At 40.9% G+C, this 14,664-nt stretch overlaps 1 protein-coding gene across 2 annotated transcripts in view; it reads right to left on the minus strand.

Annotated features, from left to right (window-relative positions):
* Positions 1-14,664, minus strand: part of LOC309714133 (sodium channel protein type 3 subunit alpha-like) — a 279,618-nt gene that overhangs the window by 169,562 nt on the left and 95,392 nt on the right. For both annotated transcript variants that reach the window (XM_082546328.1, XM_082546327.1), the window contains exon 9: positions 2,685-2,748. In XM_082546328.1, coding sequence (XP_082402454.1) covers positions 2,685-2,748 — 64 coding nt within the window. The remainder of the gene's footprint in view (positions 1-2,684; positions 2,749-14,664) is intronic.

Consider the following 14,664-nt stretch of genomic DNA (forward strand, 5'->3'; position numbering starts at 1 on the left):
TGGCAGCCTGTTACAGCAGCTCCGCTCATTCTGAGCTTCTTTCGTATCTCCTCTTTACTTTCTCTTTTTTGTAACTAAAGTTTAAGCAATTAGATTCTGCAATCATGGACTACCGTTTTGTGCTAGTCTTGGTTGTCTTTCTCTTTTCTTTCACACCATTTTTTACCCATGTTTGGGAACCCAGCATATGGATGCTTTGTTTACAGCAGGGATCAGCTGTTAGCGCTGTGTCCCACAGCAGTGCTGCCGGCGGACAGACACGACATTCCCACTGAGCTGAGGAGGAAAAGACGTGGGTGTCGTGCTGGGAGGGAGCGCTGTCACCCGAGAAGGAGACGTTATAGACCATCTCTCCCTTCTGTAATCACTGGAAATGTAACATCGCTGCCCAATAAGATGAGCTCACATCGCTAACCTGGTCACAGGGGGAATACCAGCGATGTAGCATTGTTTTGCTAACGGAGTCCTGGCTAACACCGCTAACTCCGGACACGAGCGTGATGCTACCGGTGGCTCTGACATTCCACCTGATGAAGACCCTGGAGCGGCTGGTCCTGACTCAGCTTCGGCGCCTGGTGGGCTCATCACTGGACCCACTTCAGTTTGCCTACCAGCCTGGCATCGGAGCGGATGATGGCATCATTCACCTCGTGCATCGTTCCCTCGCTCACCTGGAGACCGCTGGGAGCACTGTGAGAATCATGTTCTTTGATTTCTCCAGTGCCTTTAACACCATTCTTCCCACGGTCCTGAAGGACAAGCTGGAGAACTCTGGAGTGGACCATCACCTCACAACATGGATTCTGGACTACCTCACTGACCGACCACAGTATGTGAGGACTCAGGGCTGTGTGTCGGACAGGGCCACCTGCAGTACGGGGGCCCCACAGGGAACGGTCCTGGCTCCGTTCCTCTTCACCATCTACACTGCAGACGTCTCCCACAACTCCACCGAGTGCTTCCTGCAGAAGTGCTCTGACGACTCTGCAATAGTCGGCCTCATCACTGATGGGGATGACAGGGAGTACAGAGAACTGACCCAAGACATTGTGGACAGGTGCCAGCAGAACTACCTTCAGATCAACACTAATAAAACCAAGGAGCTGGTGGTAGACTTCCACAGGCACAAACATCCTCCACTGCAACCACTGAACATCCAAGGTATGGACATTGAGGCGGTGGACAGCTACAGGTACCTTGGTGTTCATCTAAACAACAAACTGGACTGGACTCATAATTCAGATGCCCTCAACAGGAGAGGGCAAAGCAGGCTGTACCTGCTGCAGAGACTCAGGTCTTTTGGAGTGAAGGGCCCACTCCTGAAGACCTTCTATGACTCTGTTCTAGGATGCCCTCTGGACCCAGTGGAGGTGGTGAGTGACAGGAGAACGGTGGCTAAGCTGTGATCCCTGTTGGACAACATCTCCCACCCCATGCAGGAGACTCTGACAGCACTGAGCAGCTCCTTGAGTGGCTGCGGCACCCACGGTGTGGGACGGAGAGATTTCACAGGTCTTTCCTCCCCACTGCTGTCAGACTCCACAACAAAGACTTCAACTGATCTAACACATCCACACATGTGCAATAGTAATAAGTGCAATACTCTTTCTGGCAATGTTGTATTATACTCATATTGTATATAGCATTTGTATTCTATTTTATTTAATTTTATTCTATCCTATTGTGTACAGTATCTTATTGATATCTTATTCCAGTGCTTTTCTCTAATTTTTCTATGCAACTTTGCACTGTCCACTGCTGTAACAAACATTTCCCACACGTGGGACTAATAAAGGTTATCTTATCTTATCATGTCCTGCCACCAAACACACATAGCTTGTTACTGAATTTTGGGCAATAATCCAACAGTTCTTACCTAATGTGTGAAAATAAGTGTTAAGGACCTGACCATCCAGATATTCTGTAAATCTGACTTTCTCATTAGCCATCGCAGAGCTGTGTTTGCTCTGCTGGTAAACAACAGAGTCGTCTGATATTAAACCAATGAGGGAGTCCTCATTTGTGTGCTGTTGTCTCCGCATGTCAACTTTCTGAGTAAATTACAGTGTCAGTGTCACTGTTTCATTGCTGACATTTATTGCTCCAATCCAGCTTTGCTGTGAGTCAGTGGTCGGTCACCATATGCATGTATGCAGCCTATATTTTCTGGATGTTTTCAGAGATGATTATGCTTTCATACAACAATATTATATTTATCCATCTTCATATCAGAAAACATTTCACAGCATTTATTTTCATACTGCTCTTCTTCATATGGGTTGTGAAAAAATTACAACCCAACACATGTTACATCATCTCCACAGCACCTCCCCCCCCCCCCCCCCCCCCCCCCTCCATGGAGCTTCTTCCCAAGGCTCTGCCTGAAGTAACGCATCGCTCCTCAGAACATCTTGAAACTGTGCTACATTTATCTGCTATGACTGGCAAACCAACAAGGGGAACATCTCTGTAACCCCCAAGTGGTTACAGAGGGAAACCAAACAACTGTCTGTTAAAACTCTCTTTTAAACTTCAGGCGTTACCAGGCTCAGGGTGAGTGGCCCTGACTGGTTCAGTGGTTTGTAATCACACTCAGTGTAACCATGAACTTCAGAATCAAATCACACCCAGGCAAATCCACGTCTCCCACCTTCACAGCGGAACAAGAGAAACTGTTGACTCACCCTGCGTCGCTGCTGTTCCCACAGATTAAGGCATCCTTGGCTCCCTCCACCTTGTAGAAGTTGTCTAAAATAAAAAAAATAAAAATTAAAAAAAAGGAAGAAGGTGAGATTTAAATCTGAAACTAGCTTTTGGAGAATCCTCTTCTTCCTCACCCCCTTTCCCCCCCTACTGAGCCACACAGGTGTTTTCAGTCATCATGTTGATCAGGCTTCTCCTCAGGACTACGTGGGCGTTCGCTGACATGTCCCTCTTCCTCCTGTGTGCACTGCACAGGAACTCCTCTTCATCGTTCTTACCTGATAGACTGCACTAGCTGAGATGTAATGAGGATGAATAATACAGTGAAAGATGACACTGTACTTAAGGCTTGCGAGACCTTTACAGCAAGAGACAAACCTTTGCAGAAAGAATATTAAACTTTTTTGTGAAGCTAGTTTCAGCCACGTGTTCACAGAGGAAAAACAAACGCCAGACTGTATAAAAACTGGGTTTGTAATTGTGCTAAAGTACGAGATATTTTTAAGAATGTGTTGTGTCGTCTCCTGTTGGAGGGAAATGGTGATGTTGAAGCTGCTAAATGGAATTCAGGGACCATTTATTTTGTAATTTAGACCAGTCTTATTCCTAATGTGGCATGTCAGAATATTTTTGGTGCTTGTCATCAGTCGAGGTTGATTTCCCCGAACCCTAAAGTGGATCTGCTCTGCTGTTCTTAATTTCCTGCCATACACTGTACTGTTAAAATGATGGATGCTCATAGTAAATATGTGAAACTGTTACATAATGACGTCAGAATACACAGAAATAAGCCCTATGAGCCAAAACTTCATGCTTCTCTAAATGCTCAGTTTCAGCATGAAGCGACTTCCAGGTTGGAAAAATGAAGCCAACAAGGAAGTGCCAAAAAACTGCAATTTCTCTAACGTCCACTTGAAACGCCAGCAGTGACTCAATGCCCACAGACTGCCATGTTAATGTTACAGCAGAAATAAACAGGTTACAATCTGATACAAAAATGGCTTTGTCACCTATGCATAGTTTCTCATTTCATGACGACTCTTACCTCCGTGAATTTTATTATAACGCCACCTGAATACTAGTATTAGGGGCGTAGTCACTCTTCCTGACAGAGGTCATCTATGTTTAGCATGTCCTTTATGTTTCCATGTTTTCTTTGTTTCATTTATGTCTGCTCATTTCCGTTTTTCCTGTTTTGCTTTTGATTTGATTGAATTTTCTCTTTCTTCTTGTTTTGAGTTTTATTGTTTTGATTATCTTCACCTGTGTTTTGTTCCCCGCCGGTCTCCACCCCTCTGTCCTCCAAGTATATGAATGTCTTCTCCTTTGTTTTGTTTGAGTCTGTTGTTCACCATCATGTTTGTCCTGGTTTCTAACCTGTTCCCTGTTTGTTTCCATGGACCTCAGTTTAGTTCTTTCTTCCTTCTGTTCGGACACACTTTATCCTGCCTATTCTCTGCACAGGTTTGTTTTTTTATATCTGTTCAATAGAACTTCTTACTGGATCATGGATTTGGATTCCTATCTCACTACATTAGACATATTATAGTAATTTTAATGTTTGTCTGGAACAGCTCTCTCTTGCAAATGAGACATTGGGTTTCAGTGGGACTACTTGTAAAAATAAAGATTAAATTCCACTTGAAAATAGATGAAATATGTTAATTTAAAATCATAACATTCCAAAAATCAACATGTGGCGACACGACATCTACATCGGTCTCTTATATTCCACCTCTGTGTCATGTTTATTTATTTATTTAATTATTTTTGATACTGCACAACATTAGTTAATCATTTTGAAATCACTTTTGTCAGGTAACCATGAGAACTGAGGTCACAAAAACCAATGAGCTGCATGATTAATCTGCACACATTTATCCACATCTGTGCTACAATAAGCTAGCTCCTCATAAAAACTTGAAATGTTCAAACTTCATCAGGATTCAGGTAAGCTCCGTCAACTCGTCCTGACTGTTTTGTGTCGGTGGAAGTTTGTGCTCACCTCCCACTCACTTCTGTCTGTCTGTGCTACAGCACGATCAATAAACTCATCAAACTCAGATTGTGTGTTTTGGCGTGGTTAGACAGAGTCTGAGCGGGAGGTGGTAAAACCATAACCATTACAGCAAACACAGTTTGCTGAGCAGTTATTCAACACTTAGATCTGACCACAAGCCATTTCCAAGTACATTAATACACTTTAACATCATCACATGAAGTACTTCGGGTGTTCCTTTGTGCCAGACACGCTTGAGAACAAAAGTATCCGTCATAACAAGCTCAAAAGCTTTTAATGCAAGTCTGCAGGAGGAAAACAAGCACTTCTTAACTTTAGCTGTGGTTTGAGGATACAGCAGTCCCTCCTGACGATGGAATTAATGTATTTAACCTTTACCATTCCTCTTCTAAACAAGAGGACTCACTGAAGAACATAGCTTAGAAATATCTGTGAGCTTGAGGAATCAGACAAACCCTTAAAAAAATAACATAATGTTGGTGCCAAGTAGATAAGTGTTATACAAACACATGGATTAGCCACAGGGACCCACTGATTTGTAAAGTACCAGACTGAAGCCTCAACTATAGCTTTGCCACTGCCATCTGTCCTAGAAGCGTCATGGTCCTGGGTGACCCAGCGTTTAGAGTTTATCTGTATGATGATGATGATTTAAGTTCAAGCTTTGTACAGTTTAGTCTTGAGTTTAGTTCTTTTAGTCTCTCTGAGTTTATTTGTATTTCAGATTCATTGTTCTTGTCTGTTAAGTTCCTTTTGTGTCTTTGTCTCATCCCTGTGTCTCCTCTGAGAGTCAGTCATGTGCTTTATTTATGTCCTCTGTCATGTCTCTGTTTATTCCCTCTATGTGTCATGTTGGTTCTTCCTTCTGTTCATGTATGCCTCGCTCTCTCCATCTTTCTCCTCTACCATGTCAGTTTTCCATGTGTCCTATTGTCTTCCCACGTCAAGTTGTGTGTCTTAGTCTGCGTCTCAGTGGGTTTTCTGTCTTATTTTGATAGTCCTTGGCTCATATGCTTGTGTTTAGTTTTGCTTCCCCTGGCTCTGTGTCTAATTGTTCCAGCTGTGTTTCCCAGCCGTCTCTACTGTACTAATCACCTGTCTGTGTATATTGTGTCAGTTCTTCTTTGTCTTTTGGCAGAACATCAGTTCACCTCCCCCCATATTCACAGTGGATTTTCCCAGTCTAGTTTTGGTTAGTGTAAGCCTTCATTGCCCTTTATTTTTGTATCATTGTCTGATCTTCTATCAGCCCTTAATAAACAGCTTGCATTTTGTTAAGATCAAGTTCTGTCTGCTTTTGGGTCCTCTCTTCAGAAATGTGACAAGAATGTTGTAGAAAATTCTAGAATTTCACTCACCAAATCTGGAACACAGCCTTTTTTGACAATCTTTTAAAACAATTGAATGCACAGTCGTGTTATTTGTCAGATTGTTGCATTAAAAATACTTCCAAAAGGCACCAACAGCACAAACATGCTCAGCTAGCAGCCACCTGAATTGAATTGAATTGAACTTAGAAATACCAAATTCATCCCGGATACAGTTCCTATAAAGACAAACTAGCTAGAGACCAAAACTGATGTTTGCCATATGCTGTAAACATGCTTATTTCTGCTGGGAGTCTATGAAGACTGACTCACTTTCGAATCCAGGTTCAAGTGGGCATTAGAGGAACTGCAGGTCCTTGCAGGTCTGTCAGCAGCAGCTCCTACATTTTTACTGTTTTCAAATGCAAGACAAAGACCAAAATCTTCGATAAAACCAACAAACAGCATTCAGAGCTTTCACACAAGAGAAACAAGGGGTGTGGTGGAGAAAGAAGGTGCACTGCTGTTCACACACTCCTAACATAGACAGTGTCATTAAACTGGACTCATATTTTAATTTTCACCAGCAAATTTTGGATATAAACCACTTCATTGCAAACAGAATCACTGTTATCAGACAGGTAATGTAAAATTACAAAGTGCTTTCCCTTGAGTTCATATTAAAAACTCAACAACTGCATTTTAACAAGTACAATCTTCCTTTTTTTAAACCGTAAACCACGCTGACAGCACTGACCTTTGAGGGAATGTGGACCTGGGGAGCCACAGATGGAGAATGCCATTTTATTAGTAGCTTCATTCCATCAAATTTTACCTTACCCTCTTTGCTGTGCTGATACAATTTCACACAACCCACAATAGACAGACACTCTTGCAAAACCCAGCAGTACAGTAGTCAGCATGTCCCCTGCACCAACAGTTTAACAAAGAGCACAAATTCGTTTTGCCATTCTGGTTTTTGCTGTTGCACGAAAGGTAAGTGTCACAGTAAACCTGTGTCTGTAGAATATGTCATGGAAAGCGATATTTCAGCATGAAACCAAGGCCAAACATCTGAAAATATGATGTCCTCGTTTTATTTTGCGCCACATCAAGTCTACAGAGGTACTGTAGTTTTTGTTTGGTCATTAATGCAAATATCTAATCAGCCAATCACAAGACAGCAACTGAATGCATTTATGTGGACATGGTCAAGACAACTTACTGAAGTTAAAACTGAGCATCAGTTGGAGCGTGGCATGGTGACTGGTGCCAGACAGCCTGGTCTGAGTATTTCAGAACCTGCTGATCTGCTGACATTTTCCCACATAACCACCTCTATGATGGCACAAAGAAAAAAAATCAGCAAGAGTCAGTTTTCTGGGGGGAAAATGCACCATGTCTGACCCTTTGGACACACGGCTGGCTTTAGGTTGTTTACATTTTCATTGCTTAAACAGGAAAACCATTTTGTTGTTGGGGTTTGGTGGTTTGCTTGTCTGGAAACATATATCAGAGTAGCAGCAGTTGTACTTTTATTGTGAAAAGCTGCTCCTCTGCGAGCCGAGCAGGGAAACTGTGCCGTGAGTAACTCTGTAGAGAAATAGTGACCTTAAATGCTGGCTTGACATTTTCATCCATTTGCCTTACGAGAACAACTGTACAGGATGCTCATCTTTTATTCAACACATAATTCAGGCCACACTCATTTAACTCTGGCCATTAGAAGCGATTACATAACATTGCAAAAGAAAGGACTAAACAGGAGGTCATTTTCTTCAATCCAGTGCCACAGCCAAAGGTGTAACACCTGTGTTTGTTTCACAGCATTAGGCTTCACAGTTCTGACGTACCACAGGTTTTGTTTTTCATATTCTCTGCTGGCTTATGTAACAGCTTTTATTTTTTATGTTACTGAATTCCACCAATTTTTTCATTAGTTTTGTTATTTTACATTCACCTCCACTTGTAAGTATCGATCAAAGCGTTTGAAAACCATTTTAGTTTTTCTGGAATGAAAATTTCTAAAACTGAACTAACTAGAAAAAAATACTGTAGTTGTAGAATTCGAAATAAGAAATATGTTTAGTTCATTGTCAGGTTAAATTTTCTGCAAAATCAGCCCGATTAAATTTCTTTACATCTTTTTTGAGAGTGTGATATTTACATGAGTGCAAATGAAGCATTTGTATTGTACTACCTGTTCTGAACGTCTTACATTTTGCTGCCAACAAACAGAACCCATGTTATTTAAAATAAAATCACCAAATAATAATAGGGGTGACTGTATGTGGATGTGGTTAAAATAGGCTTGTGAACACGCAGAAAGTGAGCCCTGCAGGTCGTTCCTGGTGTGTGAATTGTTTTGTTTGATGAAAACAAACATTTATTCTGTAAGTTCTTTAAAAGTGAATAATGTGCCATCAAAGCACCAACCACTAATATTGGCAAAGTACTAAGTACTAGCCACAAATAGCCACAAATGTTCACATCTTCAAATGTGTTTACATCATAGCGATCTGTCAGGACAAGCAAGGCAAGCAGTGCTTTCCCTGTGAAATCCAAATATAGGCAATTAACACGTACCAAAGGCAAATCATTTCTCTCTTTGCAGCTCCAAACATTCTACCATCGCCTATTTAAATTAATTCTGTAAATTATCACCATTATGTGGCCTCAGTTGTCTGTGGAAGCTAGCGTAACTATGGAGCCCATGCAAACTTTAGTTTCTGTCATTTTCCATCTATGTTAAAGTCTGCGGCTGGTAAAAACGCAAAACCAGCAGTTTCTGTGCTTACCGACCAGACCAGAGATCATTCATATTTACTTATATTGTCAATAACCTCTTTAGTCTTTGATAGGAGGCTAACAGGAGACCAGTATGCTAGAGAAGCTAACCCTGACTTTGCTTTCCCTGCTCTGAGATCAGTTATAATCTTTTCATTACACTAGCAAAAGCTCACACTATGGTCAACGATGTGTATGTACACATAACATAAATGTAAAGTTGCTATTCTTTTTGAGATTAGCCACAAAGGAGAATAAATATAATTTTAAGGACTTTGAGTTTTATAAAAATAACCAACTAAATATCCAGCTGCACTATGCAGTCATCTCTTTTCTTAGATTTATGTAAACATGAAGAAAATGGATGGTTTGGTTTTGGAAAAGGTATGGCGTTACATGCCACATATTTTAAAGAGATAAAAGACTCCTTAAAAAAAATCAATCGCGCCTTTTTACAGGCTTTATTGTGGAAATACTGTTCTGGGGACCAACAGAGCTATTACGCAGTTTTCCATGAGGCCAGGATGTCTTATAGCATTTCCCTGAGAGTTTTCAGAAAAACAAAAAGAAGCTGGTGGACCCCAAGAAGCAGTGTTTAAACACCTTAAAAAAAAACCTTGACTTGTCAAAGAGAAACAAAGCATTTTAGCATTTCAGTCTACAAACACGACAAAAGCCTTGTTCTTCTTTCCATGACAGTGGCTGCGCACATGCAAACTTTCTCCTTTCGGCAAACAAACAGGTTGTGTGGCGCTTGTGTTTGCCTCTGACCGTGTCTGACCGCCGCAGCACCAAAGGCACTTAAGTTTTTTAGGATTGCAGCCATTCATTTGTTATCAAGTACATCTGAGAGACTGCATCCCGGCTCGCCAACAAAAAACACTTCTGAAGTCTGGAGTGCTTTTGTTCACGGGTTCAAAGTAACCGCGAGGCCTTTTACGCAACACTTAAGATTAGCCACTGAAGATTTTATTCTCATACAAAGCAGATAGGAGCAGTCATTACCTGAAGTTCATCGTTCAGATTCCACACTCCCCCCATATGTATGCATATTAGCCTACGATCTGACATTTAATAAAGGTTTTTTTTTTCTGAGCGACCCCCATCTGGGAAGATTTCACTGAGCTGCAGGAACTTGGAAAATTGTCTCTGTGGGATATTGAGAGAGTGGGCTTAATTTCATTTCTTTTTAAAACTCGAGAGCTGCAAATTACTCTGTCAAGTCTAAACACACGTCCACCCTCCCCCCGTCCTTTTTTTCATCTGTAAGAGATAAATTTACAGGAAGAAAACCTGCAGGTATGACACGAGAGTTATTGGTCAAAGTGAATTAGACTGTTAATCTGCTGATGCATGAAGGAAAGGGATCAGATGGTGATTCATTTATACTTCCATCCATCCATCAAACGCTGTGTTCACTTTGTCGTGGAACAAGTGGAGCTAAAAGTTTGCTTTGTTTACAGTGATCAGCATAAAAATTGTTTTCTTTGGGTTTGAAAACGCGCATTCATTTTCTTTTCTCGTCACTTTCTTAAAAGAAACTTGAGACTGAGCCTTGACAGGGATAAAAAGAAGAAGGGGGTGTCTGCCAAAGAAATAACCTATTATTTTGTTCTTTTTAACCTTTTTTAACCTTTTTTTTTTTCTTGCAAATGAAATTTGGATTGATGACTCATTGCTCTCCAAAACACTTATGAAAGTAAACTTTCTTAGCGATCTCAACGTTTCCAGTTCAACAAAAGTGCCAGACCTCTGACATAATTAAGACACAGACTCATTACTAAACTATATATCATATAAAAGTTTTGGACAAGCTGTGAAAAACACATGGGTTTGCCTATGCGCTCGATTGCAATTATTCCATTTGTTGTGAAAGCCATGAATGTGTTTAAGGGACATCTTTCAAATTTTCTCTCATTTCTGCCCATTTGATGAATTTTAACAAAATTGATTAAATGCAAATTTTAAAAAAGGCCTTAAAGTAATTAGTTGATGTCAGGAGATAATGAGACTAAAACACCTACAACGTCCACATCGTGAGGTTGGAGCTGCTGATGATAGGATGGTGTAAGCAGACTTATTAGGGTGGATGTACTAGTCAGCAGGGCTGAGAATAAGTGAAATACACAGGGTCTTCAGATGTCAATTTTTACACCACATGGAGATGTTATGCTTCCTGTATGAAGCAGCAGTGAAATAGATCTTACATGATGCCAGTTGAAATGAATTTATTGAAGCACCGGGGACGTCTGCTGCCGTCAGACAGCTCTGACCAGACAGAACAAACAAAGCTTGATGGGAAATATTTAGCACCGAGACCATCCGCCATTGATCTCCCACCAAGGGCTGTTTTCAGATCAGCTGAACGTGCTGAGCTTTATCGCCACTGCCTCGGCTCTCGGGTTTCACGGCAGCTTTTAGAGGTCGATATGGGAGCCTGTAGGGGACATTTGTTTGACGTGATGGATGGCAAAGCAGACTGGAAATGAATAAATAGGCAGCACATTAGAGATAGGCAGCACCGTCCTGACGAACAGGCTAAAAGCTGACTTGATTTTGGCGGTTTTGCCCTTTATGCTGGCTCATGTAAAGAAAGTAAAAGGAAATGCATTGCATTAAAAAAAGGTTTGCATCTTTAAAGAAAGCCTAGAGCATTTACATAAGGCCTCACTGGCTGGCGTGTCTGTCCATGTTTTTTATGTGAACATTAAACTGTAGGTAGGTATGAAAACAGGAGCCACACCCAGATGCCCTTTTTAACTGTGAGTAATTTTATTTAAATTTTTTTTAAAATTGTATAAATGACATTTCATTACTACAGACGTCAGAACTGTGAGGCTGATCTAAAAAAAAAAAATCTGCTGAGGAAGAACTGAGTCTAAAACGAAAACAATTAAACAGATGTTTGATTTTAATGAAAAATGATGAATTTGAAATCATTAAATCTGGTTTAAAATAATTTCTGTTAAGCTGAAAGTAAAGCACACCATGTGCCAGTTACATTTAAACACATAGTTTGGTTTACTTGCATTAAACTTATTAATGCATAACAGTGGATTTTTAGGGGCATGGCTTCTTTGACTGACAGGTGCATCGTGACACAGGCGGTTGTAGCTGCACGCTGGCTACATACATATTTTGTGTACGTTGGTGTATTTTGGTCTCACTGAGCAGCAAAGACAGCGTGCAGCTCAGGTTAAGTGTTTCGTATGGGCTCAAATTGTGGTCATAAATATTTTGTACTTGTAAATCAGTTTTGTGTGTGTAAAAAGATTTGTGTGTGGACTTGGCCAAAAAATACGTGTGAAACTCTGCACTCAAGTTTCAAGTTACAAGTACGAATTTTGACCCTATTTTTCTTCCTTTCATCTGATTGGTCAAGGTCATGTCAATCACACATTTATCCAGTCAGAGAACAGATGGGTTTGGCTGTCGGCGGGGCGCTTTTTTTGAACTGCAGGTCCTTGAAGAGTGATACAGTTTGAAGCTGGAGGATCTCTATATAAATATCCGATAGATGCTAGGTCCCCTAACTTTCAGCAGCTGTTGAAAGGATAAAGTTGTGGTATATCAGTGGTTAGAAATACCATTATTACTTTAGGATTAGTTTAACACAAAGTCAGGGCTGTGGCTCACAGTGTGCAGCATAAAGGTCCTTTCACATCGAGCTCTATGTCCTCTACAAGAGTTTCTGTTTTTTTATCTTCAAATGTTCAAGAAAAACATGTTTTGCTAATTCATCACAAAGAAAGCTTTGTAACTATCCCCACTAGTGAAGACTGTGTCATTTCCACAACACTGCCCCCCACCCCCACCCCCGAGGTCCACAGCGCTGTTGAAAAGGCGCTGGAGGTCCCTGTATTAAGCACGTAAACCTGTGACACAAGAATCACCAAACTCGGACAAACCACAGACTGTTTTCCTTCGTGGTGATGAAGGAAAACGCTGGGCTGGCATGTAAAAGAGCATTTATTCCCTTCAAGGACCTGAAGCTCCATAATGCACCCCTCCGACAGCCAAACCCAGCTGTTCTCTGATTGGATTGTTAAACTTGTGATTGACATGACATTGGCCAATCAGATGAAAGGAAGAAAAATAGGGTCAAAATTCTTCTTAGTCTTGTATGTGTAAAAAAGTCTTTTTACACATACAAAACTGATTAACAAGTACAAAATATTTATGACCACAATTTGAGCCCTCAGCTTGTCTCTGTGTGGGTTTTGTGGCTGCGTGTGATGTATGGAAGTCCACATAATGTGTGTTATGACATGACTGGCACATGCCCTCTCCGTGTGTGTAAAGTGCCCAGTCGGACGGGCTGAACACATCCCTGATGGTTTGTGTGTGTCTTCACTGACGTCAGTTGTAACTACAGCAGCAACATGACATTGTCCAGCCCCGTTAAGAAACAGCAGTCGCCACGGCAGCATGACACACGCTTACACCACCCCTCTCTCCAGAACATACTACAAGCAGGTGACCGTCTCATCTTCCAGCCAACAAGTAATTTTGGTGTTTGCAATGTCCTTTTATTTATTTATTTATTGCAATTTTTTTTTGCAGTAAACCACAGATACCAGGATTTAAAACTCTTGAGCCCCCTGTGGTGTCCCCAGCAGGCCACAGAAATGTTTATCTATTTATATGCAAATGGTACAGAGCCCCTGTGGTGACATGGAAAAAATATTATTGCATGGCAGCAAGTTAATAAAGCAGGAATGTAAAAATCTCGCCACAAAATGAAGAATTTGTGGTGTGTAGAGGACACTGGGTGAGCTGTGGGGCTATCATGTACAAAGCATGGACAAATTTGATTTCTTCTCAATTCATTTAAAACTTGAGATGAATTCTAATGATGTTTCTAAATGAGGTCCACCAGCTCAGAGACGGGCTGCTCCTGTGCTTCCCTGGAAAAACGCCACACTTCCTGAAGTGCACTGGACATTTTCTGCACAGTACAGTAGATGGTATAGACTGCAGACGTAGCTTCTGGATTTAAGAAGTGAAGCTAACTACTGCTACCAGGTGACAATACCTGTTTTTCCAAAAAGTTGAGTTTATGGTCTCAGTTATTCATTTTGGATCATATTGAATAAAATATAAACTCGATTTTGTATCAGGGAGGAGGTTTATCCAAGCGATGTTGTCAATCAAAAGTCCTGAGCCAGTGACGATGTGGTTTTAACAGGCATATCCACCCCTGGATCATTACATCTGGGCTCAAAACACCAAGATGGTGAGTCCAAATTGGACTGCACTCACCAGTGCGTAACATTATGGTGGCTTTATCTATTTTCCACTTTTGAAACATTGTTCTAGCTCTAACAAAGTTAGATTACTGGAACAAAAGGAGCCCACCCTGACCGAGCTGAAGCAGCACTGCATTCTTAAGTCATACAGACTGATCTTCAAAGATGGAGTTGACAAGTTGACATTTCCATTTTCACTCACAGAGAATCCAAAAGTACTGATACGTTCAAATCGTCTAACACGGAAACCCTTTCTGACCATACGGTTCATAGACCCTCATTGAGGTAATATTCCTTAATATAAACAAAACTTGGTTGGGGTGTAGTACTGGTAACAGCCACTGGTATGTATAGCTCTCTTACGTGTTTAGTTAGAGTGTTTAGATAACAAGCATATAAAACATACAAGCATATAAAAAGTGAAACAAATGCAAAGCAACATACGGCATATACTAATTAACAAATTTAGACAATACAACAAAAGCCTAAGTGGAAGCCAACGTTATGTTTAAGGCTTCAAATTCAATGATGTATAAAGTGTATTTAACTTTAAATATTTCTAAATAATATTCCATGTTCAGGATCTGTCTAAACCCTG

This window comes from Aulonocara stuartgranti (genome assembly GCF_965226115.1).
Source record: "Aulonocara stuartgranti genome assembly, chromosome: 9".
Classification (NCBI taxonomy): domain Eukaryota; kingdom Metazoa; phylum Chordata; class Actinopteri; order Cichliformes; family Cichlidae; genus Aulonocara; species Aulonocara stuartgranti.